We start from the raw sequence: 17,421 nt of genomic DNA on the forward strand, positions 1-17,421 counted from the left end.
CGACTCTAAGTCCTAAAGACTCCGCCCTATCCCTTGGTAAATTGTTCCAATGTCTAATAATCCTGACTCCTGACATTGTACAGCCTAAATGTATCTACCCTCAGCGTCCAGCCCCCGGATCCTGCTCTCTACCTTAAGGAGCTCTCTAGGGACTTACAGACCTTTTAGTCACCTTTTCACCTTCTCTGTGATGAGCTAAGGAGATTGTATTTCACTGCAAGACAGATTTTCCAGACCTCCTCTGTGCTCTCTCCCAATTCACTACTGACTCAGAGGGGAGACCACCTCCCACTGAGTCACCCACACAGCCCCCCTGCGTGATTCTTGCAGATTTGGCATTAAAGTACAGAGATGGTTGACTTCACAAAGACAGCTCCAAACTTTTGCTACTCTCCAGAGCCCTCTTCACCTCCTCTTGAAGACAGTCCACTCGTAGAGAGAGGCACAGCTGTTCCTTCTCCTATAAGTTTAAAACACAAAACAAACATGGACCTAAACTGTATCCCCCAGTTTGCCTGTGACGTTACTAAAGGAATGGCCACGTCTCGGTTCAATGAATTGCAGTAACTGGGCTGCCGGTGTTTTTTGTTATCAACACACATTTATTTTTACATCCCCCTGGTTAATTTGCATCAAGAGCCGAGTGCCCCACGACAGCTGTGCCACGCCAAGAAACCACTCATGGCTGCAGCAGATGGGAACTTTGAAGTGCCCAAGGGTTTAAAGAAAGACAACAAAAACGGAAGCGTACCCAGTGCTGGCAAAAAGCGCCAGATTGATGGTCCTAGGAGTTAGAGACCATTCAAGCCTGGATCTCTTTGCTACCCGGACCCAGGGGTGACAGTGGGTTTATAACGCAAAGGACTGTTCTGCTAGGAAGGATGCTGAGCCCCATGAACTTGTTACACGTTTGAGAGGGATGTGTCAGTTTCACATGGTCACTTTCTGAGGCTCTCAGCAAAGAGAAAACAAGGAAGTTGAGATTTTCTTGGGTGGTTACATAAACAGAGCCCCGCCAGTGGGCAAACAGCTGCAGGGAGAGTCACCACTTATGCAAAGCCACATGATAAATCAGCTGCAGTTTCAGGTAGCAAACCCAGAAGTCCTGGCTCCCAGCCATCCCTGCTCTAACCTCATTCTCCCCCACCCCCAAGGCAGTGATAGAACCCAGGAGTCTTAGCCCCACTGCTCTAGCCACTGTTTCCCCAGTGAAATCGGGCTGAACCCCCAGCCAGGGAAATGTTCCTGAAACAAAGACTCACAAGCACCTACCAGCTGCCGGGCTTGTGAGTAGTATTTGCCCTTCTCCTCTTCCAGACTTTTTGCAATAGCCTTCAGGTCTTCTAGTTCGTTAGCCACTGACTTAGCCTGTTCCAGGGCCTGTTGCGTGCTACCAAGGAGAGCAGCCAGTTAGGAGAGGCCAGTAATTCAAAGCCCCTTAATTAGCAACGGTCAAAGTAGCCTGAAATAACTGCAGTACAGGGCCAAGTGTCACTGAGTAAGATATCTGAGTTTCCTTGGAAGCCATAGGGGTTGCAATGGTTGAGGTAAATGATGGATGTATTCGTTATTACTCTTTGTATTTCTGTAGTGCCTAGAGGCCTAGTGGTCGACCAGGGCCACAGTGTGCTAGGTGCTGTACAAACCGAGCAAAAAGACGGTCCCTGTCCCAAAGAGCTTCCAATCCGAGCAATGAATACAGCTGCTAAATTCCCCTCCATAAACACACAGCGGCTACTCGGTTTAAAATATCCAGCGCCCAGAAGGGGGAGATTGCTGAAGCCTCGTGAAATAATGAACAAATAACAACCCCAGACCAAGCGCTTCACCTGCCATTTAAATACGCCCAGCCAGGAATGGGACACGGAGGCCATGTCTCAGCACGCACCAAGGCTGCACAGCAGCTGGGCATGGGAAGGCAAGGTGACTCCTGTACCCGGTCCACACCTCAGGCAGGGGAATTTAGGGAGGCAGAATGGAATTAGCCAGGTTGGGATGTAGCCAGCAACACCTGGGAGAGCATGCTGTATCCTGCAGTGAGCACGCCTCAGGACTCAGAGACTGAGCAATCAGCATGTTTAATGTAGACCTCACCCTATCACCTTCAAACAACACACTGGAGCAGTGGGGCCAGCAGTGCGTGCCGGGGAGAGCGCCCCCTGTTCAGCCCCCCTCCCGCTCCCTTCAACACAGGCCCCTTAGCACCACACTGGGGCCAGCACTGCCTGGCTGAGGAGAACACATCCTACTGAGTGTCACACGCAGCTCTGTGAAACACACCGCCCCTAGAGCTGTGCTGGGGCATCAAAGTCAGCGCTAACCCAGAGAGGAGGACAGTGCCCCTCAGCCTGCTCCCTGCAGCCCCCCCACCTCCCTCCGGCCGCCTCCTATCCCACTCACCTTCTCAGTCTGCCTTGCAGCTGGGAGAGCTCTTCGGTGAGGCGGGAGTTGAGTTCCTCAGCTGCCTCGATGGTCCTCTGCAGCTTGGCATTCTGCACGGCCAACTTTTTGTTGCCGTACTCCAGGTCTTCAATGCTGCTTATCAAGGCGGCAGCTTCTTCCCTTGGAGACCAGTATGAATGAGGGCAAGGGGGCAGTCGGTCGGTAGGGAGATCTCTCCTCACTTGCCCTACCGTCACGCCGCACAGCGTCACCCACTCATCCCCAGTCTCCACACCACAGGCCCAGTACTGATTGGGGCGGGGGGCGTTCAGTCACTGAACCTGAGATTTTTGTCTTAGCCCCACTAGGAAATGAACTGGAACACCCCCACCCCATATCACACCCAGCTGGGTGGCGATCAGGTGGCAAAGGAGACCTGGATCGGCAGCACCTGGTAAGACCCACCAGAGAGTGATCAATCCAGATCACGCTAGCAATCAGTCTAAGCCAGCGTACGGTTTCTAGCAGTGTCTAGTGCTGGCTGGTTGGGAGAAGGGCGTGATTGCGAATGCATCTCATTACTGAACCCTGAACACCTAGGAGGGTTATCCCTTCCTGACTTCCTAAACCATGTGAATGGTCCTTGTAACGTTCCTCCGAGGTAGAGGCCCGGTGGCTGCTGTTCGCATACAGTAAAGCATCTAATTCTTTTCGGGAAATTTACACTGGTATGAGCCTCTAATATCCTAATTACATCCCAGCCAGGGCCGGCTCCAGGCACCAGCATTCCAAGCTGGTGCTTGGGGCGGGCAGCTTCTATGTTTAGCTGTCCACGGCGGTTTCAGCTAAACATAGAAGCTGCTGCCAAATTGCCTGTAGAGCCGGCCCTGATCTCAGCCTTCCTGATTTGGCTGACTATAAGAAGTTAGTACTTACGAGTTTACGCTGCTGACATCCCCGCCATATCCCTCTAACTGAGCAGCACTAGAGACAGGCCTCCTCCTCCCTGAAGAGGAAAACCAGAGAGCAATGTCAGGGCCACAGCCTTACAATGGGTTTCTGGTCATGATGCTCGCGGCTGGCAGGAGCAGGAAAAGCAAATGGCATTGGCCTGCTAAACCCATGGTTGGGAGTTCAATCCTTGAGGAGGCCATTTAGGGATCTGGGACAAAAATCTGTCTGGGGATTGGTCCTGCTTTGAGCAGGGGGTTGGACTAGATACCTCCTGAGGTCCCTTCCAACCCTGATAGTCTATGAATTCTATGAACCAGAAGATCGATATCGATATCGAATTATGCCCAGGAACACCTGCTCACTGGCTCCCACTAACCAGCCAGGAGGGGTATTAAACTGAGGAAAGTTAAGAGTCTTTCTCTTGTCTGTGAAAGGCCACTAGCCTCTCCTGGGCTCACTGGGATGTGCCACAGGAGGATGTCACAGCTTCTGAGCTGCGCTGGGGGTCAGGGGTGCAAAGGTGGCTGAATGCTACGTCTGTGTTTCCCCAATCCTGGAGCTATCCAGACAGCACTTGAGCCCTCAGCATAAGGTAGAGCAGCCCAGAGATTGTTTTCACTTACCCATGGCTGCTGGCAACCTGGCTTAGAGGTTGTGACTGTGGCTGGGATAACTGGAATGCAGAGATACTCTGGCCACCTCCCCGCTTTCCTGTGCCAGAGCCTGCTTGGGGGAAAGACCTGGCGTGGCAGGCCTACTCCGTCTATCCTCATACAAAGCCCTCTGTATAATGTAGGCTCTTATACCGCCCCCATCACTGCAGTTTCTGAGTGCATCAAAACTGTCAGAGCACCAAAGAAGTGAGGGCAGAGGAAGGCACTTAGGACCAGATCCTCAAAGGCATTTAGGCGCCTAACTCCCATTGGAGTCCAGACTCCTGGGTTCAGTCCCATCATCTGAAGGTTGCCCTAAGAACTCCCAGGTAGCCAACTCAGCTAGCTTTCTGGCTGCTTTGCAGAAGCCCAGAATTGGGCCCCAGAAGACCCTTGAACCACACGCCTTCACATACGCAGACAAACCCAATCAGACACAACCCTTCTGCCCTACAAGCTAATCAAGCTCTTTCTCCTACAGACCAGGCAGGAAGAGCGAGACCGCTGTTGATTATTCTATTTATAACCCTCAGGAGGTGCTTAGATGCTACAGCGACAGAGGGGCTATGCAAGGATTAATTATGAGTGTATTTCAAAACCGGGGTGGTTTCCTGTGTCCCCAGCAGAAAGGGCAAGGACAGACGCCTCAGTCAGGCCAATCAGTAGCACAGCAGGCTGCATTACCGAACCGTCTATATTTAGAATTAAATACACTGTCCTTTTTTTATTATCTCTTTCAGCACAACTTACCAGATGGCCACAGGCACATATTGTCCACAAACTTGTCTCGCTCCTTCATGCTGTCTAATCCCCTGGAAGAAACATAAATTAATAGTCATAATTCCCACTTTCTCACCATTCGTACAAAATGAATCCTGTGCTCTCTGCGTATCGGGTTACTTTTCCCTTTTCACCCCCCGCATCTTAATAAACACAAGGATGAAAATAGTTCCTCAAGTTTAGTGGGGGGTGTTGTACAACGCTTGTAATTAAGGCAGGACGGTCGCTTAATTAGTCAGGGGTAAGAAACAATCAGGTCCCTTTAATGTTGTAAGTCAGAAAAGCTATGCATGCAACAGGTGAGCCTTAGGGGTTGTCCATAAAGCTCTGATAGAAAGGCCCAGAGAAGGGTTATATTATGCATTTCATGTGGCTGTTATGTTAGAAAGGAACAACGCTAATAAATATTAATATTGATAACAAGAGCTGGTTCTGGAAGCCTTTTTTTTTGGTTAAAGACTAAGAGGCACATATGACATAGATACACAGCTGGACGGCACAGGGTGTGGATTCTTACAGCAGTGTGGTTCTCTGATAAGAGAAAAAGACTCCTAGAACAACTCTGGGAGATGCATATCAAGTCCCCGCAGGGGCGCAGGAGTCAGGACTCCTGGGCCACAACTCTTGGAGAGAATATAGACTAGGAGGGCAGAGCAGGACTCCTGGGTTCTATTTGCTGCTCTGTGGTGTTGTGTTGTCTAGGAAGTTAGAGCAAGAGGGAATGGAGTCAGGACTCTTGGGTTCCACTGAGTTCCTGGGTAACCTTGGAAGGCCAAGCCACTGGCAGATGCAGATCGGTGCATAGCAGGATATTCACAAGGCCTTAGGTGCCGAATACCCATTCATTTCAAATTTTTTTTTAAGTACTTTTGAACATCTGGCCTTTCACCTGTCTGTGCCTCAGTTTCCCTTTCTGTGGTTGAAAGTCTTACCCTCTCTTGCTGTGGGGTTGTAACACCTAAGCCACGGCTGTTCCTAAATTATCTACGCACCCATCCTGCCGACAATCTGCAATCCAGTTCTTCATGACAGCATGGAAGGTCAGTAAATCCACAGCGACGCCCCTCTCTTCTGGGTCCAGCATTTTGTAAAGCAACTGCAGTCTCCCTTCCTCACAGCTTTGCCCTGTCACCGACTGTAAGTACTCAATAATACGGAAAACAGACACCTGTCCTGCAATCAGAAATTCAGACACACCAATAATCAACTCCTAGCAAACCGAGAACGTTGCTAGAGATGGAAGGTTCGTCTTGTGATTACAGAGATGGCCTGGGAGTTTGGAGATCAGTGGAATCAATGGGAGGGAGGCCCAGATCCTCGAAGGGATTTAGGTGTTTGAGTTGCTGGAATCCCTGTGTAGTTGACAATGGATTTGTGCATTGTACTAAATCCACATCAAGGCACCTAAATAAAGTGACTTTGTTTTCAAAGTGACCCACTGAGGTCAATGCAACCTCTAATTAACAGGTGGGGCCATCTCTGCTGCAGCTGCATGGTAATCTATGCCCCTTCTGCTTCATAGCAGAATAGCCCCCACCCTGGAAGTTGACCATGCAGCCTGCTGTCTGCTTTCAATTCAGCCTTGTTCACACCTAGGAGAGTGGAAGATCCTAGGTACAGGACACTAGGATGCAAGATCGTTTTTTCAAAGGTCTTGAGAATGGGAGGCAGGTGCTGAACGCTCACTGGCTGATTCCACTCTGAAAGGAGCCTTCGAATCTAACGCACAGGTTGATTTCCTGGCAGCACTAAAGTGGCTGGGACTCTGCCAGGGCTGTGCATTTCCAGCTGACACTAGAAAACTTTCTACCTGTTTGTTCCAGGTCACAGGCTTCAAACGTGCAGGTCAGTACATGCTCCTCGGAGCATTGGCTCTTGCTGCTGACGGAAGCGCTCTCCCATGACTCTAGTAAGGAAGAGGAGGAGAGACGTAAACCTTACAGGCTAAGAACATAAGAACGACCAAGCTGGGTCAGCCCAATGGTCCATCTAGCTCAGTAACCTGTCTTTGACGGTGGCCAGTGCCAGATGCTTCAGAGGGAATGGACAGAACAGAGCAATTATCCAATGATCCATCCCCTGTCCGTCAGTCCCAGCTTCTGGCAGTCAGAGGTTCAGGGATACCCAGAGCACGGGGTTGTATCCCTGACCATCTTGGCTAGTAGCCAGTGATGGACTTACCCTCTATGAACTTATCTAATTCTTTTTTGAACCCATTTATACTTTTGGCCTTCACAACATCCCCTGGCAATGAGCTCCACCAGCTGACTGTGCATCAGATGAAGTACTTCCTTCTGTTTGTTTTAAACCTGCTGCCTATTAATTTCATTGCGTAACCGCTGTTTTTTTGCGTCATGTGAAGGGGGAAATAACACTTCCCTTCACTTTCTCCGCACCATTCCTGATATTATAGACCTCTATCGTATCCTCCCCCCTTAGTCATCTCTTTTCCAAGCTGAACAATCCTAGTCTTTTTAATGACTCCTCCTACGCAAGCTGGTCCATATTCCATAGCATTTTTGTTGGCCTTCTCTGCATATTTTCCAATTCTAATGCATCTCTTTTGAGATATGGTATCCAGAACTGGACAAAATATTCGAGTTGTGGGTGTGCCATGGATTTATATAGTGGCACTATGATATTTTCTGTCTTACTATCAACCCCTTCCCTAATGGTTTCTAACACACCGTGAGCCGCTGCACATGGAGTGAATGTTTTCGGAGAACTGCATGTCTGGTTCCAGACCTGATTACCCATAAGCAAACTCACCCCCCTTCTGGACTGTCCTATGATCCCATTACTGTGCTGTGGGATAGTGGACAACTGGCCTTTGTGATTACACTATAAGGAACAATCCTGACCTGTCTGAGGGGGCAGGAAGGTGGGGAACGGTCTCCCAGGAATCTAATACTACAGGTTTTTCCTCTGCACTAACTTTTAAGATGCCATGATTCACACACACCCCGCAAAAATCCCATGCTTATGCCCAGGGATATCAACAGACCAAATTCTGCTTATAGCAGCCCACATCTGGACTAATTCCTCGGACTTAAATTGAGTTACTCGGGATTTATGTTGACGTAACTGAGGGCAGAACTTGGCCTGACAGGTCAAATCACAGGACGTGAGTCAGAGGAGAATTGAGTTCACAAAGGCTGATACGCGTAACCACAGTAAATATGTATGTCTGTATCTTTCCATCTTCATACACTCCCCCACACCCCATCTATCTGTCATGCAGCAACCACCACGGTACCCAAGCATTCTTTGATCTCTTACCCTGACAACTTGGAATAACCAAGTCAGCGTCCATACTAAAGCAAGCCCTACTGAGCAGCGTAGTGGGAGGCAGCTGTGTGGGACAGGATGATTCATCCACCTCTGTGACTTACCTCAATTCAGATAAAATCTAGGCTGCTCCCCCATGCACCCTACAAAGACAGCATCAGCATTCTTTTAAGAGCCCCTCTGGCATGAGAACACAGCATTTAGTGCTAGTCAAGGTATAGAGCACCTTACATGAACTCTCCCAGCATTATAGCAAATGTGCTCCTTGCTTTTCCTCTTCACACTTAAGCTCACACAGAAAGGACCCAATCCTGAAATCTAGTCTGCACCACTGGGGCTCCTGTACCGATCTGATTGCAGAATCAGGGCCTAACCTGAGAGGCAGAGCACTAGGCTAGGCCTTCTGAACACCTGGGTTCTAACCCTGTCTTGCTGTTTGACCTTGGGCAAGTTAACAGTGTTGACAGTGAATTTGTCATCGGTAGGTTTCAGAGCCAACAATCCATTTGGAGGAATCTCTCAGAGCTATTGCTGCAGACTCAGGCAGACCGTACTGCTCACTTGACACTTGGGTCATGTTTTCAAGGTGGTATCTGCAACCCTGTGGGTTAGAAACGTGGGCCCCTCTGGGTGCCATTTCCTTAGCTCATAAGGTAGCATTAAAGAATGTGAGGTGCTCAAGTAATGGGGGACATAGAGTAGATAGACAGACCCCATAAAGGGCGCTACGTACCCTCTGATGACTGGACCACGAGCAATTCTGCAACTGCTGCAGGGTTAGACGTGGTCTCCGTGTTCACCGGCTGACCTGTTTCTCCACAGCAGCTGACTTCATCCGAGATCCAGGAGGAAGCATCCCCTTGCGGGGAAAGCATGTCTCCCGAGGCCATGTCTCCCGTCCCCTTAGCTGGCCCTGCAATAAAACAGACAGGTGATGCCCTCCAAGCAAGCCCTCTGTTGGGAATGGGGTAAACTGCAGCAGATTGATTGATCTAATTAAATTAGACGAGAAGCGAGGTTAGGACGGGTAGCGAGGGACTCCCTAGACTGACGGGCTAGCTGTACAGGGGTAGCCACTGGTTTAGCTGCATTGCTGTATTTACACCAGTACAGCCAGACCCTCAGATTACCCGTGGGTGTATCTACGAGCGGGTTTTGTCCCAGTGGTGCCATCAGAACTTGGCCCCAAACTGTGTTAGCTTTTGGAAGGTCTCAGCCGGGGAACCCCACCCGTGCTCAGAATGGAAACCATCTTGTCTAATCAACTGGGGCGTCCATCAAACAGAGCAGAGGGAGGGCAATGTGGGGGTCAAGTCATCTCCCCCGCCCCCATTTAAAGCTTATTTGTGGGGTTATCAAGGGCTGCCCTCCCTACCCGAGGGGGTGGATTTAGGGTAGGCAGCTTATCTGAGAGGGGTATTTGGGAGCAGTGCCGAAAGAAAGAGAAGGGGGAGACAATTGTACCAGGGCCCTGAGCTCAAGGCAGCCCCCGAAAGTCTGTAAAAATGGGGTGAGATGGGACATGATGAACCAATGGACCAGGTGACTTGAGGGGCGTTATCTGGGATGTCTGGCCGACACGAGGGTGTATTTAGGGAGAATGGGTTTTATTCTGTCTCGGCCACTGGCCTGCTGGGTGAGCTTCAGCGCCTCCCTGCCTCAGCTCGTGCCTCGGTTTCCCCATGTGGAGCTAATGATACCAACCTCTTTTGTGGTTTATGGGGGGCAGTTGGTCTGTGGGGATCTCTGGGGTTGGCGTGACTGTTGGGGGGCAAGTTGGGGATATGGGGTTGGGTGGTTTACGGGGGCAGTTGGTCTGTGGGGTTCTCTGGGATTGGCGTGTGACTGTTAGGGGGCAAGGCAGGGACTGGGGGGGGCGCTGAGCACAGGCTCCTTGAGGGAGGGCGATTGGCACCAAGGGCTCTGTCTGGGCGGCTGTTGGCGCGAGCGCTTTGCCATGGGATGCTCCTTGTGGGTTTATTCGTGGGGGGGGATATTTAAAGTTCCCCCAACATTTATTCCCCCCTCCCCACATTAGCTGGGGGGGTTGGGGGAGTACCTCATCCTCACTCCCTCCCCCCCTCCCTTTAACCCAGGGCAGCCATCTCCCTGGCGGCTGAGGGGCAGGCTGCCCTCGGAGGGGGAGGGGCGGGGACCCAATGGATGGGGAGGGGGCGGGGCGCTTGCAGCAGCCTCCGAACGCTGCCGCCCCTCCACGAAAAAGGCGGGAATATTCAAACCTGGAGCGGTTGGGGGCGGGAGCAACGGTCGCAGCTCGAGCCCCTTCGGCTCGGTGGGGGAGGGGCGGGTCTATGTCACCAGTGGCTTATGGGGAGGGATGGGGAGGGCCCCCCAAATAAACCGGGCTAATCACCCCCACATGTGTTAAATAGAGGAGGGGTGAGAGGCTGCCCCCCCTCATGGGCAGGCCACCCCCAATGAGGGACCCCCCAAAAAGCGAGCCCCCCCCCACACAGGTGAATCAAATACTGTCTGACAGGCTGCAAGCCGCGTGGCAAGCAGGCAGCACCCCTTCAAATGAGACGGGGACCCTAAAACAGGCTGGGGCTGAAGCCCAGCTCAGGGGCTTTTCTCCTGCAGCTCTCAAAGTACGTTACCAATGAGCAGTATCGGGAGCCCCACAGATGGGGAAACTGAGGGACAGAATGGCAAAATGACTTGCCCCAGATCAAACAGAGCCCAGATCTCCTGAGAGTCTATCCACTAGGCTATGCTGCCTCTTAAAGATGCTTATTTCAACCATCTTGGGGAGGGGCGTCTTTCTTCTTTGAGGGTTGGGGGGCTACCCGCAGGAGCAGAAATCACAGTGGCAATTTAGCATGAAGTCAGAGGTCACAGCAACAAAATGACCCCTTCAGAGCCCATGAATGACTGGCTTCCCCCTAAATTAGTGTCTCCCCCAAAAGAAGGTGGATTCATTCTCCTCATTCACATGAAATAAATGGGTCATGTGCGGCAAGGAGCTGTCATGCCACTGTGACCAATGGCCCATGGACACCCCCAAATGAGGAGCTCCCCCAAACTAAAGGAGATTAACTTTCCCCACATAAATAAAGTCAGTGTGTGTACTTTGGGCCATAGGGTGCACAATATGGTGTTGCTGTGGCATCATGACCTTTGACCCTGCAGGCAGCCCCCCCCCCCGCCACTCCCCCGAGAACAAAAGTGAATTAATTCTCCTACATACCTGAAATAATCTTTCCATATTACGGGCCGTAAATAGCAAGGCAGGGAGTGCCATTACGCCGACATGACCTCTGCCCACATGGGCGGCCCATCCACCCCATAATGCTTTCCCTGGTAAAATTAATTCTCCCCACCACCCGTGACACGGGTCCAATCATGCCCTCTATTCCCCTCCACACACACCTCCCAAAAAAACCCTGAAAATGCTTAGCTTTGTGCCCCAGGAGACCATCCAATCCCCACCTACTTCCACACTTCCCAGGGGCACACCTCAATGGAAAGTGACTGTAAAAGGGGGTGTCTTGGCTGGGGGGGGTCTGTATGACCTCGGCCTAGCTCTGGAAGAACAGACAGCATGGGATGCCAAGACATGTAATGGGCATGGAGATGTGTAACCATTCAAGGCCTGCACACCTGCAGGGGCGGCTCTAGGAATCCCGCCGCCCCAAGCAGGGCGGCGCGCCGCGGGGCGCGCTCTGGTGGTCCCCGGTCTCGCGGCTCCAGGGGACCTCTTGCAGACGTGCCTGCGGAGGTTCCGCTGGTCCCGCGGCTCCGGTGGAGCATCCACAGGCATGCCTGCGGGAGGTCCACCCGAGCCGCGGGACCAGCGAACCCTCCGCAGGCATGCCTGTGGGAGGTCCACCCGAGCCGCGGGACCAGCGAACCCTCCGCAGTCATGCCTGCGGGAGGTCCACGAAGCCGCAGTACCAGCGGACCCTCCGCAGTCATGCCTGCGGGAGGTCCACTGGTCCCGCGGCTCCGGTGGACTTCCCGCAGGCATGACTGCGGAAGGCCCGCCGGAGCCGGCTGCTGCCCTGCCGGCAAAATGCCGCCCCAAGCGCGCGCTTGGCGCTCTGGGGTCTGGAGCCGGCCCTGCACACCTGACATACTTGCACAAACAAGACAGGCATGAACAACAGTTGTCTCTTCACCAATACATTTCACATTCTGTGCAGACCTCTTCCAAGTGTGTGTGGGGGGATTTCAAACAGGGCCTGGAGGCAGATTAACAGAACCAATAGTTTTTGTGGTGGGAGCCAGCCACTCAGTGCTCGGATCTGGGCTGAGAACTGCCGGTAGCGATCAAAGAGTTGGGTCACTTCTCTGATCTAGGGCAAAAGGCCTCACGATCCAAACGCTGAGGTGGATAATAATCATTTCCGTGCACAGTGGTTTAGGACAGGAAGTGGAGAGTAACACTCCCACTTTTGACACAATAGCAATGAGCACATTTACAAGAAGCCGAATAGAATTGCCCACAGCTGAAATTGCACCATCAGCCTAGAGTTACTCTTGCAAAAAGCGCGATGGAATCTCTAATGAACATCAGCTCTTCAGTTTTATGCATTGTTCTGCTCCCCTCGTTCCCACACACCCTTTGTGTAGCTTGTGCATCTGAGCAGCAGGTGGCAGGCAGAAGTGGTACCACAATGAATCCAACCACAACAGCACACATGATGAAACCAGAAGTCCCAAAATACAGCCTTGATTACAGATCTTCTACAAGTAGGAGCAGCAGGTGCCTGATCTTTTTCTCCCACAAAACGCACACGCATTCCCTCTCTCCGACACGTACACACACCATCTGATCTCATGCAAAAACACATTACAGTAGAGCTGTCACTGACAATACAAAAAACGTGACTATAGGCCCCAAACAGAGCTAGATCCAACAGGACATTGTGCAGATTAATTAAAGCAGCTCAGGATTTTATATAGATTGCTGTACAAAACAGAATTAAAGCCCCCTGAAGCAATAAAAACCACAATTACTGCATGCACTGAGAAGCCATTGCCCAGGCAGTAATATGAATCTGCTGTGTGTTTAATGTCAATCAAATAGTTGAGGTTGATTTGCTGCAAAGCAGCCGGAGATCAGTCACTGTCAGGCTATTTGTCTGGAAAGTGCAAAAACAATCCGTATTTCTTGCATGTGTCAGAGATTCCAAAGCCAGCATCTAGTCTGACCACCTGCACATCATAGGCCAGAGAACTGCCCTGAAATAATTCTCAGGGCAGATCTTTGAGAGAAACAGCCAATCTCCATTTAACAATTCCCAGTGATGGAGAATCCACCACCACCCTTGGGAAATTGTGCCAAAAATTTACGCCTTGCGTATTTCCAGCCTCAACTCCCAGCCATTGGATCGTGTTAGACATTTCTCTGCTCAGTCGAAGAATCCACTATCAGATACTGGTTCCCCATGTAGGTATGTATAGACTGTGATCACGTCACCCTTAACCAAAGCAGAGTCACAACCCGGGGCTTGAAAGTTATGTCAGATGAATCGTAGAAATGTACGGCTGGACCGAGTTAACCTAGACCATCCCTGAGAGGTGTTTGTCCAAAACCTCCAGTGATGGGGATTTCACAACCTCCCTTGGTCACCTGTTCCAATGCTGAACAATTCTTAGGGAGGTAGGGTGTGAATATAAAGCACGAGAGCTATTCCAGTTAATTGCAGAGTCTACAGGCATCTACACAGGGAACTGAAATTTTGACAACAGGGATCTTTAGCCCAGTAGACAAAGGCTGAAAGTTAAAGCTAGATATGTTCAAACTGGAAAGAAGACGCCCACTTTTAACAGCGAAGGGAATTACCATTGGAGCCGTTTACCAAGAGCTGTGGGGGATTTTCCATCACTGGCAATTTTTCAGTCAAGATCTGTTCTGGTTCAATGTGGAGTTAATTCAGGGCAGGTCTCTGGCCTGTGTTATGCAGGAGGTCAGGCTGGATGATCACAGTGTTCTGGGACTCTTCAAGTCTAGCGTTGCTCTGTATAGACAAGGCCCCAGACTGTGACCAGGGAGAGATGAGGGCGGATTAAGACACTTTTCTATGCCAATGGCCCTAATACAAGAGAGTGTGAGGAAAGAGGTTTCCTCAGGTTCATCAGGAATCCCAGAAGGTGTCATCTCCTCCAAGAGCGACAAGGAGAGTATGGACCTGTGCTGAAAGACTGAGAGAGACCAGGATCGAGAAAGGGCAGGAGTGGCAGAAACACAGGGGGTCAAAGGCCCCAGATACAAGGTGTGACCATATGTGGGTGGGTCATACCCACCCCAATGGATCTGGCTTTCTCCCACTGCTTTGGCAGCACTGATCTAGCTCTCTTGGTCCCCCCAGCTTCCTCCTGAGGTTGTGGGAGCTGGCTGGCTTGGTCCACAAGGAGGGGTTATGCAGAGAAGCCACCTCACGGGCACGGCTAGCGCAGCAGAGGCCCGGAGAACATTCATCTTGCTATGGGTCACACCTTGTCCAGCCCTCGCCACGGCTCATCCCTTCTGCGCACTTCCCCCCCATGCACAGGTAACCCAGGCAGCATTCCCTGTCCCACTGACACACCTAGGGCAGAAAGCACGTGAGGAGAGATGAAGCCCATTATTCCCCACCCCCCTGAGCCAGCCACTCCCCCACCCTGGGGCCGGATCGGAGCAGGTGCCCCCTATAGGGGAAAGACCAGGTGTCCTATTCATCATCCCCTTGAGACAGCCAGTCCCGTTCTGGCACAGAAGATGCCCCAATTCATCACCCACACTCACTGTGTCCTTAGTTTTAACTCCCGGCACTGGCTGGCAAGGAGGGAAGAGGAGCAGAACTGGGCCGTCCGGCAACCATGGTCACTCAGGGAGCCCTGGGGAGAATGGAGCATTTCAGCAGCAGCTGCAAGAAGGACTCCACGCTCTCCCTAATCCAGACACCCTGGTATCTACATCATCCCACGGACCGTGCTTGACGAAGGGAGGCAGGGCGGCTGGGGAGATCCTGTCAGCATGGTCCCCTGCCCCACAAGGATTGCTCCCCATTTCTCACTTCTGTTAGAACACCAAACATCTCATCAAAAAGGGCTCATGCGTCCCTGGATGAACAAACCAGGGAGTAGTGGTTAGAAGCCGGGAGGTGATTTTACCTCTGTATTCGATGGTGGTGAGACAACACTGGAATCCCGGAGCCAGTCCTGGTGTCCGCATTTTAAAAACAATGCTGAAAAACCAGAGAGGGTGCAGAGAAGAGCCACAAAAATGACACGAGGGCTGGAAAATTGAGTTACAGTGAGAGATTTAAGGAGCTTGATATGTTCAGCTCATCAAAAAGAAGATCAAGAGGTGATTTGACTATGGTCGATGGGAAGGAAATCCTGGGTGTGGAAGGGCTCTTTGGTCTAGCAGAGACAGGCAGAACAAGAACCGGTGACTAGCAGTTAAAACTAGACAAATTCCAATTTGTCCAGTAAGGCCCACACGTGTACCAGTGCGGGTGATTCAGCCTTGGAACAAACTCCCCCCGGGGAAGTGGTGGAGTTTCCATCGTTGGCTGTCCTCCGATTCACACTGGCTGCCTTTCTGGAGGTGATGTGTCAGCCGAACACAAGTTGTGAGCTCAGAGCAGGGGTAAGGGTGACATTCTCTGGCCTGTGCTCTGCAGGAGGCCACTCGATGATATAATGGCTCCTGATCTTAGCATCTAGGAATCTGCGGCCCTAATGATTCGCCTTTGATCACGAAGGAGGTGTCAGAACATCTGGAGAGGAGGAAAGGAGTAGCAGCCACAATACTGGCCTGGCACTCCGCAGAGCTGGACTCAGTTCCCAGATCTGCTACAAACTCCCTGGGTGGCCTTGGGCGTGTCACTTCATGACACTGCACTTGCAGTTTTACCTAAGACTGGGATGGTGTTCCCATCACGTGAACTGGTGTGTCTGGGTAGCAACTGGCACAATGGGGGCCTGATCTCGCTTGGGAGGGGGTGTCTGTGCAGCACCTGGCCCAGCAGGGGGCCCCAAACTCCGTGGGGGGGCATACACCTCATAAAAATTATTTTGCATCCGGTACCACGGTGAATATTCTGCAGAGTTGAGCAGACCTCAAGCGACCGGGGTTATCTGAGAAGCTGGTACCGACTGCAGAGCATTCACACAAGTTCAGCTGATCCAGTGGAGACCTGTTCCCCGTAGCAGCTCCCTCGTCTCCATCACTGACATGCCACATGCCAAGCTACCCAATCCTGCTGCCATTTGGGTGAAGAATTCTGTCTGCCACAGGTGTCTGAGCACCGGAGGAAACCTGCCTTGTGTTTAAATAACCTGCAATTCCCCCCATTCCCAACACCCCTTCCCGCAGCAGCTCCAAAACTCAGTGTGGGTGCAGGGATCTGGCCCCATTGACTCCAACGGCGCGATGGCCGATTGACACCAGCTGGGGATACATCCCACTGAGTTTCCTTCTGCTCATCTCCTCCTAAAAAGGATCTAGTACAAACAGGCCAGGTCTACACTAGGAGCATTTTACTGGTATGCTACGCCGGCTGCAGCTACACCGGCAAAGCCAGCCTTTTACCGGTGTAGCTTATTCCACCCCTACCGAGTGAAACCAGTGCAATTTTGCCAGCCTAACTGTGTCTACACTAGGGGCTTCTGCTGGCACAGCTACACCAGTCAGGGATCACCCTTCTTCATACCCCCACTGGCAGAGGCTGTCATGTTGACACACCCTTATAAGGGGGTTCGAAGACGGGTGATAACTACAAGGGGACTGGGAAATCTCTCTGAAAACAACTGGGAGACGAACATGCGGGAAGCCGCTAGAGGCTACAGCCAGCAACAAATGGGATGGAGAAGATAGATCAGTAACGTTGATCCCGCATGAGACCCCGAAGCACCCTTCAAACCTGCCAGGGTCCCTGTGTGGAAGACGGGTGTCCCTGGCTAAGCCAGGCTTGCATAGAAGCTGTCGACTGGTTAGCTCTCTTTTCTCTGGAATGCTTTTGTCCTGCATAAGTAATACTTTGCTTTAGGAAGCTGGCGCTCACTGGCATCGCTGGTGCCAAGCTCATGTCAGATCTACTGAGAATCAGTCTGAACCCCGCTGTGACGGGAGAGTATCACAGGTGCCTGCCCCAAGAACGGGGACAGCTGGGGGCCTGAGACCAGGTGGGATGCCGTAAGGCTTAGAGGTGCAGTCCCCTGCCTTATGATGCTGAACCGCAGGGACCTTCAGCGAAGCCGAACGGGGCGAACTGAAAACTGAGCAGAGAAAATCCACCATGAGCCTGCGGAACTCATTGCCACTGCCTCATTCTGGAGGCCAACTGCTGAGCGGACTGGCCAGTGTAAGCAGTTTGGGGCACTGGGGTCCTGGACAGATCTAGTGGGGTGA

At 51.7% G+C, this 17,421-nt stretch overlaps 1 protein-coding gene across 2 annotated transcripts in view; it reads right to left on the reverse strand.

The window, feature by feature from the left end:
- Nucleotides 1–10,269, reverse strand: part of KASH5 (KASH domain containing 5) — a 27,466-nt gene extending 17,197 nt beyond the window's left edge. The window contains exons 1-9 of one of the 2 annotated variants that reach the window (XM_039509970.1): nt 10,117–10,269; nt 8,791–8,970; nt 6,580–6,675; nt 5,762–5,942; nt 4,740–4,801; nt 3,319–3,388; nt 2,401–2,562; nt 1,273–1,390; nt 410–460 (exon numbers count right to left, since the gene is read on the reverse strand). In XM_039509970.1, coding sequence (XP_039365904.1) covers nt 410–460; nt 1,273–1,390; nt 2,401–2,562; nt 3,319–3,388; nt 4,740–4,801; nt 5,762–5,942; nt 6,580–6,675; nt 8,791–8,947 — 897 coding nt within the window. In that variant the 5' untranslated portion in view covers nt 8,948–8,970; nt 10,117–10,269. Of the gene's footprint in view, nt 1–409; nt 461–1,272; nt 1,391–2,400; nt 2,563–3,318; nt 3,389–4,739; nt 4,802–5,761; nt 5,943–6,579; nt 6,676–8,790; nt 8,971–9,761; nt 10,022–10,116 lie in introns of those variants that run through there. The other variant, XM_039509969.1, reaches the window with a different exon arrangement.
- Between the last annotated feature and the right edge of the window lie 7,152 nt (nt 10,270–17,421).

The sequence above is a fragment of the Mauremys reevesii genome, linkage group 22, assembly GCF_016161935.1.
Source record: "Mauremys reevesii isolate NIE-2019 linkage group 22, ASM1616193v1, whole genome shotgun sequence".
Lineage (NCBI taxonomy): Eukaryota > Metazoa > Chordata > Testudines > Geoemydidae > Mauremys > Mauremys reevesii.